The 18025-nt window shown below is 31.7% G+C and overlaps 3 protein-coding genes and 1 long non-coding RNA gene across 4 annotated transcripts; 1 reads left to right on the top strand and 3 right to left on the bottom strand.

Annotated features, from left to right (window-relative positions):
* Position 1: 1 nt before the first annotated feature.
* On the bottom strand, positions 2–3260 carry LOC111241650. The gene is made up of 3 exons (XR_002667718.1): positions 2550–3260; positions 203–313; positions 2–27 (listed from the first exon to the last, which is right to left on the bottom strand). It is a non-coding gene; the product is annotated as an uncharacterized LOC111241650 (long non-coding RNA).
* A 2850-nt stretch (positions 3261–6110) lies between these two features.
* On the bottom strand, positions 6111–8628 carry LOC106760098 (E3 ubiquitin-protein ligase RMA3-like). The gene is made up of 2 exons (XM_022780203.1): positions 8591–8628; positions 6111–6963 (listed from the first exon to the last, which is right to left on the bottom strand). Exons 1-2 carry the CDS (start codon positions 8591–8593, stop codon positions 6481–6483), a joined length of 486 nt encoding a protein of 161 aa, XP_022635924.1. The 5' UTR covers positions 8594–8628; the 3' UTR covers positions 6111–6480.
* Positions 8629–10744: 2116 nt separating this feature from the next.
* On the top strand, positions 10745–12186 carry LOC106761174. The gene has a single exon (XM_014644692.2). It carries the CDS (start codon positions 11555–11557, stop codon positions 11858–11860), a length of 306 nt encoding a protein of 101 aa, XP_014500178.1. The 5' UTR covers positions 10745–11554; the 3' UTR covers positions 11861–12186.
* A 2282-nt stretch (positions 12187–14468) lies between these two features.
* LOC106761566 lies at positions 14469–17170 on the bottom strand. Its single transcript, XM_014645125.2, has 6 exons — positions 17007–17170; positions 16630–16935; positions 15989–16035; positions 15566–15628; positions 15097–15229; positions 14469–14866 (listed from the first exon to the last, which is right to left on the bottom strand). The coding sequence occupies exons 1-6, from the start codon at positions 17107–17109 to the stop codon at positions 14850–14852; spliced, it is 669 nt and encodes a 222-aa protein (XP_014500611.1). The 5' UTR covers positions 17110–17170; the 3' UTR covers positions 14469–14849.
* Between the last annotated feature and the right edge of the window lie 855 nt (positions 17171–18025).

Raw genomic sequence — 18025 nt, 5'->3', positions numbered from 1 at the left:
GCAGGAAATAGCACACTCCTTAACCTCCTGCACAGGAAAAAGGTTATATTGTATATGATAAAAAAATATATAAAGAATTTCGTTCTGATAACTGTAGAAATAATGTTTAGGTTTTAGAAACCAGACCCCTGCACAACAATTTCGTTCTGATAGTTACAAATAGGCCTAAACATTATTTCTAAAACCAAAAACATAGACATACCTCAATGTTTGGCCGCACAACCCAAACAAGTTCTCCACATACTCTCAAGGCTTCTGCAGTGACCTTGTAATAACGTTCACCAACAGCTGACAGATCAGGAGCAGAAAGAGCCTACGAGCAAAAACATAAATGTAATTGATCACAAAATGCAGCCATGTGTTTATCCATATACATGGCAATTAACATACCACATACATGTCACTGCCTTGCATCAAAGAGTTTGACAGGAAAAGTTTAAGTCAATATGTGTCAAGGAATTGCTTCAGGTAAAGGATTATGCAACCAAGGGAAGGATTTTATTTTGAAACATCCCGCATTATGAAGCCCCAATACTGGGTATAAAAGATGGTCTAGAAAAAGATTTTTGTAACTGTCTATTGTGTGTACTGGTCTGGTCTAGCACTAAACAAAACCCGTCATAAATACAGGAGTGGCAGATATTGAATTCTACATAACTCAGTTAACTAGGAATGACACTATGTCAAAGAAACCATGGAACAAAAACCTCATATAATACACTCCCTCTAGACTAAAATATAAGCAAAAAAGGGCTGTCAGGTGGACTTAAATATAAACATATTTCGATTCCATGTGAAACAAGAATATTAAACGAACTTAACCACTATTTTCTTAATCAATGTGAAAGTAGTTAATTTTGCTTAAAATTAAGTCCAAAGGTAGTATCTACTTTAAAAAGATCAACATACTCCATAATTGGAATACGAAGAAGAAAAGGAAGAGAAATAGTGTACTAAAAGAATAAGTTAATGACAAATGGAGATAAAATTAAAAATCCGGAAAAGATGAGGGAAACAATAGAGTGAGTAATAATAATTTCAAAGGAGCATATTTTGTGAGGTTTTCTCTGATAGAACACAATCATTAAGGCTATAGACATCACAGAGTGGAAAACCACAAAATAATCCACTTTTTTCAAGCATTAATTCTAGCGTTTTTCCAGTCTAAATTATGATAGGCAGTGTGACAAACTATTAGGTTCCTTTATCAAGAACCCACTTACACAAACAATTAGGCACACAAACACTAAGCCAGATGAAAGAGTGATCTATTCTTGTATTGATAGGAAAGAATACAAAGTATAGGAACCGTGAGAGCTTAACCTCCCCCTTAGGAATGAATCGATTCCTGTTCAACTCTTTACAAAACAACTAACTACCTTGCACAACTATTCAATTAGCTATTTATACAATGCCAATACCCTACTCCTCCTAACTGCCCAAACAGTTAGGCATCCCCTTTTTATTCTTTCTCCCCATAACCCTCCAACTCCTAACACACAGTCCAAGGAAACGCGACCTACTTTTCAAATTTTGGAGATAGGGGTTATTGGTATTCGGTCTAGCATGGAAGCTTACCCACTAGTGTTGCTAAAATTTTCTGTTTTTTGGATTCAAACTCTGCTCAAGGTGTTAAAAATGCCAATTTCACTACAATTATCATACCATACCTTTACTTTCCAGCTCAATTAAAGAATACCTTATTCTACTCACTTTTATCAAAACATAATTATCCCATTTAATGTCAGCAAACCCACACTCTCCAGACCAGAAATCCCAACCATTCTATATCAAATTATATACAACGAGAAAATCAAGGTTCATCAAATATTAAGCATACCCAGAATTCATTCACTGTTCTTAGATGTACAAAACAGAATTTAAACCATATTCCTATTTTCCTTTATCAGATTTTAACAAGTGTTAACAACGTACCCAAACTTATATTTGGTTTTTAGCTCCAAACACAAACCCCAAATATTCATAATGTCTCGGCCAAGAAAAAAAACATCATCAAACATCCAGATTTCTTTTAAACTCCTTTATACACCTAGTTCTATCACCAGTTCTCATTCCAAAACTAATTCACACGATAACATATTCAATAGGTTAGACTTCTCATCTAACAGTACACACACATTCATCCAAGCATTAATATAACTACATTTAAATTTCCAAAAATTAATATTAACCGCACGCATATCAAGTTTTATATCATTCGAGCTCAAATAATCATACCCTAATTTCCTAGCCCCAAACACACAATCTCATCACATACAAGCAACCAACAAAGCCCGAATAACTAATATGTATAGGACGCAAAAACAGCCTCTAACTCACCCCAACTGCTGGAACTTAATTTTCCCCAGCTTCCACCGCATCGTACTCACATCATTGCACCCATAATATTTACAGTCTCATCCAAATTTAATCATAAGTATTCATGAACATATCTTACAACAGAATAGTACAAAAACGAGAATCCAAAAGCCCCAACATAATCACAGAACAATACTATACAAAATCAAAATCAATTTAGCTCTCCGTACCTGGAAAATTAATCTTCCTCACTGCACAACTTCTTCTACCGAGCTTAAAACCCAGCAACCTCTTTCTCTCACTCAACTCGAACCCTAACACCCGCCTTAGATTCCCCTTTTTCCATTACTCACCTTGAAACCAAGCCTTAATCCCTAGTTATGTTTCTCTCCGGACGTTTAATGTCCTCTCTCTCACTTGCCGCTATTTCCCCTCTNGCCCTATGGTTTCGGATAAGAAAAATAAAAAGAAAACAAAAGAGGAAGAAGAGATGATGGAAGCCGCTCCGAGAAGAACACTAAGCGAAGCGATGTTAACTTCTTGAAGCTCCCTCCGGTGAATGAATCGTAGCGGAATGATGACGATAATTCGAAGGAGAGGATGAACTCACATAAACTCTAAAACCCTAGGTTAATCGGTTGAAAACCCTAGGTTGAGGAAGAACCCTGAACACGAAGGAACCCTAGAAAGATGAAGAAACTCAATGAACCGATTAATCGGTTCAAATGCAAGATTAAACGGTGGAAATGCTAGTTTGTTCGGTGGAAAGTAGTTTAATCGATGCAAAATGGAAATCAATCGATGGAAATGGAGAAAAACCTAAGGAATAGATGTTCTAGGAACTCGAAAAATGCAGAGGAGAACGAGATTTGGAGATGACGAGGGGTGAAAAATTAAGGAGTTCCAGATGAAGAGCTCTTCGAAGTTCCATTTTATTCTAAAATGTCAACTACCCCAATTATTCTATTAAAAAGTTTTAAATTGATTTTTAATTTCTAAGATCACTAATATATATATATATATATATATATATATATATATATATATATATATATCACTTCATAACCTCATATAGTTAAGGTATGTTTAATTTAAATAAAATAGTATATATTAACAAGTTTATAAGTTTAGATATATAATGTTCTAAATATATTTTAAATTATTTTATAATTCATTATATAAATAATATGATTATGATAGAAAAATAGTATGTTGCACCACAACATGTTGATCAATGGCTTACTATAGTAGAAATAGGTTGAAGTGAAAATTTTAAAAGTAACTCTTAGTGGGTGCGAGTTCTCCTTCTTTGTGAAAAGGAGTTTCTATATTGTGTAGAGAAAGAGTGGAGAGATAATTTAACATAAGGATATTTATATAGTAAAATGGTAGAGGTTAACAACAAATAATATTAATTAACTTACATAAAATATGAATATTAAAATTAAATAAATTTAATGATGCCATTAAAGTTGATAGGATAATTTGTATACTCTAGTTTCAATTTAGAAACGACTTAGTTTTAGTATAATCTATTTATTTGTGGCACTATACGTAATTTACCCTATTGTTTAGTAACTAATAATATCTTTGTAGTGCCATAATATAATATTTTACTTTAACATGTAAATAAAGTTTCATTAACAACAAACCTAAGAACGGATTAAGTGACTCTTTCATATTTTTTTTTTAAATAACGTAACTTTAGTTAATTATAATGTGTTGAATGATCAATTTTAATTTTCCAATAAAAACTAATAAAAAAATCAGTTAAAAGTTAAACAAAATTAACTAAAGTTAAGTGATTTTTATTGAAAAAAATAGCTGAACTAAATTGAATTGAAACTTATTTTAAATACTTGAATTGTATTTTTAAACTAAATAATTTTTTCGTTATAATTTGATTTTTACAAATTGAATTACTAATAAAGTCAACTTTTGAAACTGCACTAAACTATACTCAAGATTTTAAACAATTGTATAATGCACATAAATATTGTTTTAGCATATGTATGTTTTAGTAACCACACTTTGTCTATTCACTATTTATTAAATTTATCACATGGCGTTAACAAGTAGTCTTCTACATTTTTTTTTAAATAATATTGTTTTATTTGATCAATTTTAGTTAAACCTAATTAAAATTGAATCATTTCAAAATAAATGTGCTAAACACCTTTTTACTAAAGTTATTAGTTATGTAAAAAATTTAAAACTTTGCATTTTAAATAATCTACCAAGTATTATAATACTTAATTGCATAGGATATTTATGAAGCATGATACTTATTATGTATATAATAGTTTGATGTAATTAAAAAAAGAGTATAGCATATAGTTTTCAAAACAATTCAATTAAGAGAGTTCAAACTTGTTGTTTTCTACAGCACTTTTGTAGTTTTGTTGTTTCAACAAACTACATGAATAGTTTTTCCTAATGCGTGTTTGAATCTATATAGAACATTCTAAAGAATATTTTTTCGCAAAGTAGCAAGATAAGGAAGAAAAACGGGGTTATGTTTAATCTAAACATTTTCCCAAACACCACTTAGTTCAGTTTATGTAACCCTGAATATCTTAGGATGGCAAAACTTTTCTGGACTCTGAAATTTTATTCAGAAAAGAAGATATCCAATATCAACTAAAACCAAAATAAATATGGTGATGTATGTACAAATCATATTTTATTAAATTAATTTTATAAGATTGAAATGAACATAAATCTAATAATTAAAATGGTATTGAATGTAACTACAAATGTAATGGGAGAAAACACAGCATGTACCTAATTAATTATGAGTTTGTATTGAATGTTTTGTTGAATTTGGAAACCTGTTAATGCATGCATATCCATAATAGTGTTCTTAACCTCCGGAAAGGAAAGAAGAAGAGGTTAAGTTATTATATATAGAGGTAGAAACAGGAAAGAGCTGAATGGAGATCAAGAAAGTGGAACTGCATCATTGTTACCATTGATGAACGAAAAGCGAGTAGGCTTTGGATGGAAATTGTTCCTCCTGTGAAGAAGATGTTGGTTTGAGGGCTTAATAATAACTTGTTGGAGAAAGGGCTTCAAAGAATGAGGTTTTGAAGGCATAGATGATGAGTGGAAAAGATGAGAGTTTCTGGGCAGAGTTCTGTGGGGCTTTCTCTTGTGCAGGCTGCATCTGAAGGAGCCAGGGTGTGTGGTGGGAGAGCACAAGCATGCACGTTTGATGTGGGGTTGGGACTTTGGAATTGAAGGAGCAACTTTCGATGCCATAGAATAGTTCAAAGCCCAAGAGGGAATGGAATTCAAAGCTTATACTTCTCTTTTTGGAATGTTTTTTAGACTTCGCTAATGGGAGGTTCTCCTTCATCCTCAAGCTTTTCAAGGAGATTCAATACATTTAATACATTCATGCCCTTTGTTTTTTAGTAAGCTAAAGGGTTCTTTCAGTAATTTAGCGTTCAGGGCATTTACTAATTTGTCCTTTGGAGAACCCTTTCTTTATACTAAGACGTGGAAGTTAAGGTAGATAGATGGTCTCATCATAAAACAAGCTCCTCTCTTATACATGCTTCTATGTTCCAATAAACTACTCAGCTTTAAGTCAAAACATGTTGGGGGGTTCTCTCATAGGTAAAGTTCCCAACAAAATAACCACTTTTTCTTTATTTCTTCTGAGTCAGTCTTTTTTTTTTTTTTTTTCTGTGGGGCCATCTTTGCCCTTATATTTATAATTGCGGATAATTTTTTGCATATGTTTTTCTTCTTGAGCTCAAAATTTAAATAAATTGTATCTTCTAAATATGAGGAATAAAATATTTTCTTAAAAATTTGGAAATTAAGGTCGCATTCATTAAAAATATAATCAAATATAAAAAAAAAAAAAAAAACAGAGAAAATAATGTGAAAACTACTGACAGATAATGTAGTTGAGATAGAAATAAGAATGTTTAGAATGTTGTCTACTTGGGTTTCAAGATAAGATGGTGGAATGTATAAAGAACAAAGCTTTAAATCCTCTGGTATAGTACACCACAACAAAGTGACTTATGTCATATGAGAGATCCATCTGTTGACTGGATTTGAGAGTCAACAGCCGAAGAGGTGTTAATATGAAGTGATTGGTTCTTTCAGTCATAATGACATATATATTCCTGAACCTCCTTAAGGTACCTAAAAGTAATAACTAAAACTGTTAATTCTGGGTGCAGCAGGTCGAGGAGGAACTATCGAAGAAGCTACATCAGAATCGTCACTGCCACTGGAATTACCATAAATTGGAGTAATGTTGGTTTCAATGACCTCTCCATCACAAACAGGGCACAACCTTGCATTTACATAGGAACATAATGGCAAGTGATAAAAGCATGGCCAGCAAAACATGTGACCACAGCAAGTCAAGACAGGATCTTTTGCTGTGGAGAGGCATATGTTGCAATCAAAAAAACCTGCTCTGCCACTCGCTTTCTTACGGGCAGACCTTTCCACATCCTCCAATGCTTTAGCTATTAGTTTCACTCCTTTCATCATGCGCCTTTTCCCACCTTCATCTATTCTTTCCTCAACTCTCTGCTGCTGCATTCCTTCCACTTGTGGCTGACTCTGATGCTGCCCGGCTATCGAAGGTACTACTTCAACAATGCGCCTAATACGGTCCTGCACATGTTCATGGACAGATGTTAATTCTTCTAATCAAGCTCCTTTACACAAACACCTTGAGCTCTTTTTCAAGTTTTCCCCATCCATCTGCATAATATATGTATCCAGATTCTAACACAAATTTTGGAAGAATAAAATAATTAAAAAAATCAAAGTCAGATGCTCATATGCTCATGAATTCAAATAAATATATAAAGTTATCGTCAAACATCAAAGTCACTTCTTGCCTTTCTCATAAACTGGGAAAATATCTTGTTCTCGTATTATATAGAACGCACTTTGGCGATACAAAGGGTACACAGCCCAATAAAAACTAAAAACAACGCATGTCAAGCGACAGAATTGACATGAGAGGCAAGAAAATAAATGTGTCAGCAACATAAACCTCGTACAACTGTCCTCACACGATAGACCAAACTTGGCCAAGGCATCCCCTGCTTTATTGGCTCACAGAAAATATGAAGAAAACTTAGTGTTTCTATATTGTATCATGAAACAATGAATCTTATTGACTAAACCCTTTACCTATCATTTGGTTTCGCATATGGGAGTCTGATTCCATTGCAATCCTGGGAAATCCATACTTCCAAACTATTTTAAATTATCTATGAAAAAACTAATCAAATATAATAATTTGAAAATATATTATCATTTAATACAAAAAAAAAAAAAATATAACTAACTATCTATCTAAAATCAAAAAAATAAAAGTTTTAATAACTAGTTTTAATATGTATCTATCTATCCTTTTTCTATCATGGTCATTGAAAAAATGCTCTAACTAGTATTATTAATTGCAGCTTACTGAAAATAGCAGAAATCCAACAATCTGCTATATGATTTAGTCGAGACTGCAGCAGCCAAATAGCTGAAGACAGAGTTGCAATTGCGTATATACATAATGCAATAGCACTACATGAGTTATTCAACAGAATTTGGGCTAAATCATGTAGCAAGTATTCCAAAACACTTTTTTGTTCCACCTTCGAAGAAAAACTGGAAGAATAAAAAACCAATCATTTCAGTTTAAGGAAGTTCCCTTAAGACCATTCCAAACCTGAATGGCCGTATGAGTAGTCAATTAGGTCTTTCGACACACTCAAAATAGACCAAAAGAGCCCTAACGAAGAGGGAGGTGTCCCAAAACACAAGGAAGTCCCAAGGAATCAAATTCTCTAATGCATATTAACATCCACTATGTCTAACTGTTCCATTTGTCGTTAAATTTCAGTAACATTATGAATCGCGATTGCAACCTTTGTCTTTGACAAACGAAAGAACGGTTATAATGGTTTGCAACGAGCCAAAATCCTTCCAAGACAGCTTTGTCGTAGTTCTCCTCGAAGGAGAAGTGATCTCGGAAAGTGTCTATATTTCAAATGGAGCATGTTTTAGCCATTATCGATTGAGTTTAATCTACAGTACCTTATGGCTAACTTCTGACCCAAGAAACGGAACACTAACGATCTTCGTCTAGGCGAAACACAAAAGTTGGTGATCCAAAATAACAGTGACAATAATAGTAAAGCAACAAAATCAGAAAAGAAAACTGAAATTGAACAACATTTGTGATCGAAGAAAGAAAAATAGAATGAAATTGAATGGAACATTAGAGAGGACTAACCATTGATAAGATACGAGGATTTTGTCACGTTGAAGTTGGTGAATCGGTGAGAAAAGAGTTGGCTGAGATAACTTAACTTTATCATTTATAAGACCCATTTAGGGAAGACGTGCGTTACATTGCTTTCTGAGTTCACTGCCTTTTTTTTCTTCCTTAAAGTGTTGCTTTCTCTCGTGACTGATTTTTACAATTATTTTTCTTTTTTTGGAGGATTAAAAACTATAATAATTATAAAACTCACTCCTCAACATAAATTTATTACTTTTGAGGATTAAATTGGTTCGAGACAGACTGAATTAATGATAATTTATTGATTTTTAAGTTTAGAATAATTTTTTTTCCCTTTTTCTCCTTTTTAGATTAGATTTTGTAGAAGAGTTGTGCTTTATTTTATCTTGTTTCCTTTTTACTTGTTTAATTACTTTTGTTTTTTATTTTTTTTCTAATGAAATGTAAAAAATTAATATTTTAATGGAAATTAATTTAATGAAAATAATTTATTTTTCCCTTATCATAACTATTTAATCATTTTCTTATTTGTAATGTAATTGGTCTCGTTCCAAGAAAACACATTTTTAAAGTTGGTTAAAAACTATCATTAATAAATTATATTACTATCAAACAAATCTACAATAACTAAATAATCGCTAAAAATAAATTATTAATATTGATTAAGTCAACATTAATTTAAATAAATGTAATATTAAAATTAAATAAGAAGCTAACTTAAATAAATGTATTAACATTAGTCAAATAAATATTAACTTAAGTAAATATAAATATTAGAAATATATCATAACGGCTAAGCCCTTCTCTTGTAGATTATGTTTAAGCTCATAAATGCAATATACCTCTGTCAAGAGCTGAGTTATACAATTAATATGCTCACAAGGTGACACTCCTAATTTTATTGAAACTGAATAGTGACTTAAAACTGAAGAATTCAAGTTCTCATTTTTGCACGTATTAACTTCCACCAATTCCTTTTAATAATTTGTCCCTTTTGTTTATTATGTTTTAGATTTAAACCTTTTAGTTATCTCTATTTATATAGAGTTTTTCCATTTTGATTTTTTTTTTATTAGAATCTCCAATTGAGTTCTTATAAGTATTAATCTAAATCAAGGTTTAATACTTATTTTAGTCCCTCTTTTCGGAGGGTTTGTTCAAAGTGATCCTCCCTTTTTTAAAAAGTTCACTAAAGTCCTACTTTTTGCAAAAACTGTGCAAGTTGGTCCTTTTTGCTAACGGCGTTAATTCTACTAACGGCAAAACTGTTAGCTGGCAAATATTTGATGACTTGTACAAATAAAATTCGTTGTAATCCTTATATTGGTTTAAAAGTGTTTATTGTGGTCCTCGTGTTGGTTTAAAAATGTTTATTGTGGTCCCTCTTTAAAAATGTTTATTGGTGTTTTAACAGCATGCAACCATGCTGGAATGCTCGATCAAGCGCTCAACTACTTAGAGACAGGAAGCGGCTTCACAAATTTGTCAATGGAAAATGCTCTTGTAGAAATTTTTGTGGTTTTCTCTGAAAGCAGCAGCTAAATTTCATGTGTTGCAATCCAAAACTGATGAGTTCTTTTTTCACATCCACACTTACTAATATAACACGTGAAACTACACTGATAAACTTCAAATTATTGTGATTGTAGTTTCCCAAAAGGTTAGCACATGGATTACTAGATCACACGTGAAATCTTTAACATGTATTAAACAATGTACAAATGGCTTACCCTTCTAAGATGGCATGACGATCTTGGCTCCGTAGAACATGTGAGACATCATATTTCTTTAGTTTACTGACACATTTTTTTTTAGTAAAAGGGGACCACAATAAACATTTTTAAACCAACATGAGGACCACAATAAACATTTTTAAACCAATATGAGGACTACAACGAATTTTATTTATACAAGTCATCAAATATTTGTCAGTTGGCAGTTTTGCCATTAGCAGAATTAACGTTGTTAGCAAAAAGGACTAACTTGCACAATTTTTGCAAAAAGTAGGACTTTAGTGAACTTTTTAAAAAAGAAGGATCACTGTGAACGAACCCCCCGAAAAGAGGGACCAAAATAGGTATTAAACCTTAAATCAATTGAGTTCTTATCGTTAAATCTAGTTAACTAGGTTAAATTTGTATTGAAATTGACTATTAACGTGGCCAGTTTTTGAAACGTGGCATCCTCACATGAAATTTGATAAAAAAAAAACATTTTAAAAATATAAATCATGTGCCACGTTACGGTTCAGAAGAAAACGTGTATGTGTTCCTCTACTAATCATCCCAGTTCGTTGCGGTGCAGCCTTCATAAGAACAGTCAGCACCACGCACCGGCCCGTTCGTTCCCCTCAAACTAGCTCAACATGCGCCGGTCCGCGATGAAAAACTCGCTTGTGAGAATCGGAGGCGTCAAAGGCGAGTGGGTGAAATTCGCTCTCACTGTGTTGATTCGTCCTTCTTCGCATCAACAGAGGAGAAGATCATCCTTTGAACTGAGACCGAGTCGTCTCTCGATCATGTCCAAATCCGACGAAGATATGTAAATTTTTTATCTCTCTCATTACAGGTTTTGAATCGCCCCTGGGAGGATTCTCCAGTTGCGTTGCTAGAAGATTTTTGCGTAGATCTAAGAAGTTGGCCTCATGACCATGCCACCGTCTTTGTTGCCAAATTCTTTGCTCGCGCTGACCTTATGTCCTTCATTTTCAACGTTCCAGAAAATCAAAGACCTGTTAGATTGTTTTATTTTTTTACTTTCTCTACAGTATTCCTAGCCCTAACTTATACCCCTATGTGTCTTGCCTATGCAGCTTTGTTTCAGTCCTTGCTGTTTGAAGCATGCGGGAGAACAGTCAACCTTGTCAAAGGTGCGGTGGGTATTCTCTGGACCAAAAATTGGCACGTCTGCTAGGCGACCGTCGAGACCGTGCTTCGCGGGGGTACGCTCAGGCCCATGTCGAAGCTCATGAGACTCGCTTCTCCCGTTGTCGTCGCCAACGAGACATCGGAAGTTGCATGCTCCGACATTTGGAGAATTCGAGATCCAAACCCAACTTATGGATTTACGAACACCAGATCCCATACCAGAGTCTCCTCCGCCAACAAACGCAAGCGGTTGGAGGAGCTGGCGAAGCTTCAGGCGGCGCCAAATCTCGATCTCCGACTGACGCTGATTTTCCTACAGAAGAAGGTTGAAAACCGGCGGTCGGTGTCGCCGTCGATGACTCCGAAGAGTCAGGCATATTTTGTGGTTTACTAGAAAGAGAAACAATTGAAAAAGCTTGGAAACAAGGTCCTTGGACCTGTGAAAGAGAAGGTTGAAGCAAAACTAGGGGAGCTTAAAGACGCAATTTTGGGGGTTCAACACAAGCTATTAAGGATGCCATGACTGCCCTCAATCAAGAAGTTATGTAGCTTTGTGTCGCCCTCCATTGAAAAGCCTTACCGTGTTCCTCTGAAGCTGCCACTGTTGGCAGTAATGTGCTTCTTACCTTTGGATTTCTGATTTTTAATCTGCAAGCGCAATACCAATGTATCTTATGAAATGCCATGTATAAATATATGAGAATGCTACATTTAAAGAAATGTATCCTTCCACCTCAGTAAAATTTTAACCCTGTTAACTAAATTTAACGGCAATGACTCAATTGATTCAAATTAACACTTATAAAGATTCAATTAGAAATTTTAATAAGAAGAGAATCAAAATGGGAAAACTTTACATAAATAGAGACATGTAAAGAATTTAAACCTATGTTTTACTAACATGTTGTATGTGTTTATGAGAATTTGTACTATAGTCAAACATATCTTTCAAGGATTTTGAGTCTTTGAAGGATTTTGAGTGTTGTATTTTCGTTAATTGAAGATAAGTATCATTCTTACAAATTACAATAGAGTTTTGACCTGAAAAAAAGTAACACGTATTAAGAAAAAATGATTGGGCAACCCTCTAGATATTGAGAAAATCTCACAGTATGAATGGTGACACTCATTAATATATGTATTAGTATTGCTTTTTTCATTAATAAAAACTGGAAACTAAGATTGTATTGCTCTTTTTTATAAACACTTTTTTGTTTCTTAATTTATTTTCATTTGGGGTGTATTGCATTTATCGATCACGCAATGTTTCTTCACAATTTTTTGACTTCGGTGTTATTTCCTTTTTCGCACTCCATTTTTAGGATTGTTTTGTGCAATGAAAGATAAACTCAAAGTTTGATTATTTTATTCGAAGTACTCGTAATTAATTTTGAAGAATTGGATATGACCTTTTTATTGATCCTGGAGAATGTTACTGTGTTACTTTTCTATTGGCTATACATTTTAAATGTATACGAGGAAAACAGATTTTAAATGTTGTTCACCATGAGACGTGCTATGTCAAGGTTGTTTGTATATTTATTTGTTCACAAACTCAATGATTTTATTACACAACTAACGCTCAATTACACTCAATTATATATATATATATATATATATATATATATATATATATATATATATATATAAACTTATATTATAATAAAAAAACTACTAATAATGCTTAACATAAATTTATGAAATAATAATAATAATAATAATAAAATACTAATATAAATATATTTACATGATAATAATTAAACTTAACAATATTAATAGTAAAAATTAGTAATATTATTAATATAATTTAATAATAATAATAATAATAATAATAATAATATAAATATATCTATATTAATAATACATAAATTAATTAATAATGTTAACAATAATAGTAATAATTATATTTTCTACTCCAAGAATAATTTGGTCTTCTTACAATTTTATCTATTATTAACATAATTTTTCATCATCCTCAAAGTCAAAGAAAACATTAATAATAATGAATTAAATATCAATGATATATACATAATTATAAATAATAATAATAATAATAACTATTTAATTTAATTATCTATTTCCATGCCAAGTATATTATTGATCATACACTAATTTCATTATTATTATATATATATATATATATATATATATATATATCTTACTATTCACAAATAAAATTATATATTTAAAAATATTAAATGTTAAATAAAAAAATAATGTCCTACATACGTCTTATTAGATATTAAAATAAATTGTAAGCTGTCAGCTACTATGATTATATATAATCGGTCTTCTCCAATACAATATTCACAACTACAAATTTATCAAATAATACATTAATTTCTAAAATATATATTTTGTAAATATAATATAATGTAATTGAAAAAATTGTAGCATCTTAATATCAACAAGTTTAAATTCATGCATTTACATACTAAATTTAAACTTCAGATTTATTATAACAATTACATTTTTCATTATAATAATTATACTGGTTATTATACTCAACATATTAACTATTACATTTCAAAAGCATTTAATTTTTAATCACAATAAATATTGATTTCAATTATTCATTTTTAAACATTACCTAAAATAATTTTATAAACCCATAATCATGCACGGGAATGGATTTCCAAAAAAAGTTAAATAACTTTACTCAAATTTTAACGGATTTTCTTTATATTTTTTTTTTCTAAAAAATCAAAGTTATCATTCAAAACATGAGAATTAAAAAAAGTTTTGATTTTTTCTGAAAAAAAAAAAACTTAATCTGCTTCCAATCATGTACACTATTATTGAACATTTTAATATCCAAAAATCTCCATCTAAAATATTTTAATATATTATAATAATAATAATATAATTATTTAATTCTTTCATTAAAATATTAAATTTTTATTTTACTATTACATCTATTCAGTATATAAAACTATAATAATTAAATATATATCTAAAATTTATTTATAGTAAAATATAAAAAAGAAAAGGAGGTCTGTAGATTTGATTCAATCAAGGGTATCATCCTGTTATATAGGAGAAAACTGAAGCATTTACTGAATGTACATTTGATTCAATCAACACTGAAACAGCTATATAGAGATGTTTTACAACCAAAAGAAAAACTTACTAAATCCCTAATTGATTGGAATTGCCCCTATAAAGTAGTTAGCCACTATTAGCAGAAAATTGAAATAACACAAAATAAAACAGAACAATAATAAAATCTGATAGTCCCAGCTTCTAAATTGGTCGTGGTTGGCAAAACTGGAATTAGGCAATGCTGACTGAAAAATAGATAACAGGCCATAATTTACATTGATGACACACGTAAAAACCTCTAGAGCTTGTTCTTGGAGGACAATAGATTTATTAGAAAGCATTCAACCCTCCTCTGACTCTGCACATCAGAATAGATATCAGGCAAGGATTTGTTAGAAGAATATACATGCATACTTAACAAGGGGCAACAAGTTGGGTACTATGGAATTTCAAGGCAGTAACTATATACCAGAAAAAAAAAAGGGTTTAACACTTTACCACCAGTTTTTATACAATATGGAAAACAAAAGATACATGAAAATGATACAGGAAAACAGTTTCAACTTTCAATTCAACCATTTGTCTTACCATGTATGGCTTCCATATTATTTTCCTTGAAAACACCTAGAGGTGATTGATGAACAGAGAAAAGCATCTCGCCAGGTTTGGGCACTCTAACTGTTTTGGGTGTCATCCCAATAGAAAACCTCTGACTAGTCACCTGCAAAATGCTTACAGAGCCAAATTAAATTCAGAACTAATTTGGTGCAGTTGGCTTTTCTAAACATCACAAAATTACTATAACAGTTGGATGAAAATCAGACAATACAGACATCAAATAAATGTTCTAATTATTCCAATCTTCATCCAACACTTAAGAGTTGTTGACCGTGTCAATGTATAGAAAAACTAACTGAAACTAATCTAGATCCAGTTCATTCAGCTGTTAAAACTTAGGAGAACATGCATATGCTTATTTCTTAGCCAAACAAACCAGAGGTTATAATAAAACAAACAAATAAATACATAATAAAGTAGCAAGAAAGATGATACGAACCCCGGGAGTCTGAAGACCTTCCTGTACTGCTAGAGTGTGAGTGTCAGATGACTCCTCCAAAGCCTGTATAAATAATAGAAATTTAGATCTAAACAGGACCAAAAAATATCCATTTAAATTGAAGAATTCTTCGAATCACTTTATACATAAGATGGATGAACACGAGTAACGCTATTGCACCCATTTTGGAGTTCAATCCTCTTTATTCACACATACTCTACTACAAATGAAGAGTAATAAGGCCAATGCTAACAAGGAAAACATTGAGGAGATGTTCCTTTTATGTCAGGATTTATGTTTTTGAATTAATAACACAACATTCATCTTCTATGTAATATTTTCAGAATCGCACTGCACTCAGAGCACCCTACAAAAGGTGTATGACAATAGCTAATAAATAAAGTGAAAAGAGAACAAACATACATTGTCCTTGAATTGAAGGTTATCAGCACCAATAAAGCTCATTCTCCCTGCCACCACCAAATAAGTAACTATTGTCAATTGTCAATTATAAAAATATGTCAGGTTTTGCAACTATGTATAGGATGAAACACATTTTTATTCCAAAGAGCATGAAACGTTGTGTTTGAATAAGTTTCTTCATTAGTACTTGTAACAGTAAAGATTGAGAAAAAAAAATTAAATGAATTTCTTCATAATCTAAAATTAGTCTATGTATAAATTAATTTTAGTGATAGCAATGAAACAAAAAATGAAGAAGACTCGTAGAAAAGAAGAAGAATACGATTTCTGATATTAACAGCATAGAATCTCAACAATGCACAACAAAGATATAAATGACAATAGCATTGAAACTCAACAATCCTTAAATAATATATATAAAAGCCCTCTCATAGCTTCTGCATATTAGTGAGCCTAAGATGATTTAAGCTTATGAAAATTTTATTTCATTTTTCTCTTCTACAAATATCTACGGATAAATTTGTTGAAACAAACCCATAGTCCACTAAATTAAGGAAGCGAGAACAAGACTCTAATTTTCAAATTTTCTCAATTTCAGAACTAATGCGAAAGTTTTAAACATTTTCGGAATTCGAAAGTACCTGCACTGGCAGAATAGTCAAAGCCTGGAAAGCGAGAGATGGATGCGATGAACCCTTGGAACAAAGAAGCGCGGACATCCATTCCATCGTTACAACCCTCGTTCTCTCTCCATTTAACTTCTATATTCTTGTTGTGTTCGTCGATCACGAGAGAGAGATTAGGCATGGTTTCTTCAAAAACCTGCAACACAGGTTTCCGAAGCTCCTCGCTGCTGAAACGAGAGCGCAACAGTCGCAGTTCCGTTAGCCAGTGCTTGATATCCGCATCGCGACGCGCCCTAATCGTTCTAATTTCTCTCTCCATCTCTGCACAGAAGTTCAATTAAACTCAAAACACATCCAAAAATGAGAACTAAAATTGAAATGTGAATGTGAACCTTGGATTTCGAGGTCCATGAATTGAGGTGGTTGCTTCCGAATTTGAGAGCCTGGTATTGATTCGCGTGCTTTCGCAGATTTCTTCGTTCTACGCTTCGGCATTTTCTGGTTCGAACAGTAAGAAAATGTGAAAGAATAAGAATGGACTGAAACTTGTAAATTTGTTCGTTGGGAAAGAAGACGCGGATAGTAAACTAAAGTTTGAAATTTGAACATGTTAGGCTTTTAGTTATTGGGCCAACTATTCAGAAACGAGAGCCCATGATTCGACCATCGGTTCTTGTATTTTCTTGCTATTGGCACCCCCACATGCTATATCCTTTGCTATTAGCAGCCCCATATATTTGTAAGTTTAAACCGCTAATGTTGTTTAGTTTAATTAGAAAAATACTCATATGATATGTGATGTACTTGTGTTAAATAAAATTTATTTAATCATTTTAACTTTATTGTATTTTCTTTTTCTACCTATCTATTGCTTTCTACCAAAGAAAGTTGAGTTTGAATAGAATTGTGATTGGAACTCTCGACCAACCATACTCCTTCATCATTTTCATTGCACCAAAACCCATAATGTACATGGATGAGAAGGAAGCCAGATACATATATAAAGCAAGCTAAACATAAACAAATGTTAATGCTACACAACCAATCATCAAATCTTCTACAACCTATTAGACCATACTTTTTATTTAATTCTTTCTAATTATTATAATTTTTATTTTAGTATTAAAATTTCAAAAGATCCTCATTTTTATTAATATTTTATTTTATTATCGATAAATATATATATAATATTTAATTTTTATTATTCATAATTTTTGTTAGTCATGTCAATATAACTTAATAGAAAGATAGAATAAAAATCATATCTTAATTTTATGAGTCAATTTATCTTAATAATATCAAATGAGATTGCTTACACATAAAAGTGTAATCAATGAATTAACTTATTACTTAGATTTATTAATTATTTTTAAAATTTATGAAATTTATATTAAAATAATAAATTTATTCG

This window comes from Vigna radiata, chromosome 5 (genome assembly GCF_000741045.1).
Source record: "Vigna radiata var. radiata cultivar VC1973A chromosome 5, Vradiata_ver6, whole genome shotgun sequence".
In the NCBI taxonomy this organism is placed as follows: Eukaryota; Viridiplantae; Streptophyta; class Magnoliopsida; order Fabales; family Fabaceae; genus Vigna; species Vigna radiata.
The sequence above is the reverse complement of the archived record's forward strand: the minus strand, read 5'-3'. Positions and strand labels throughout refer to the sequence as shown.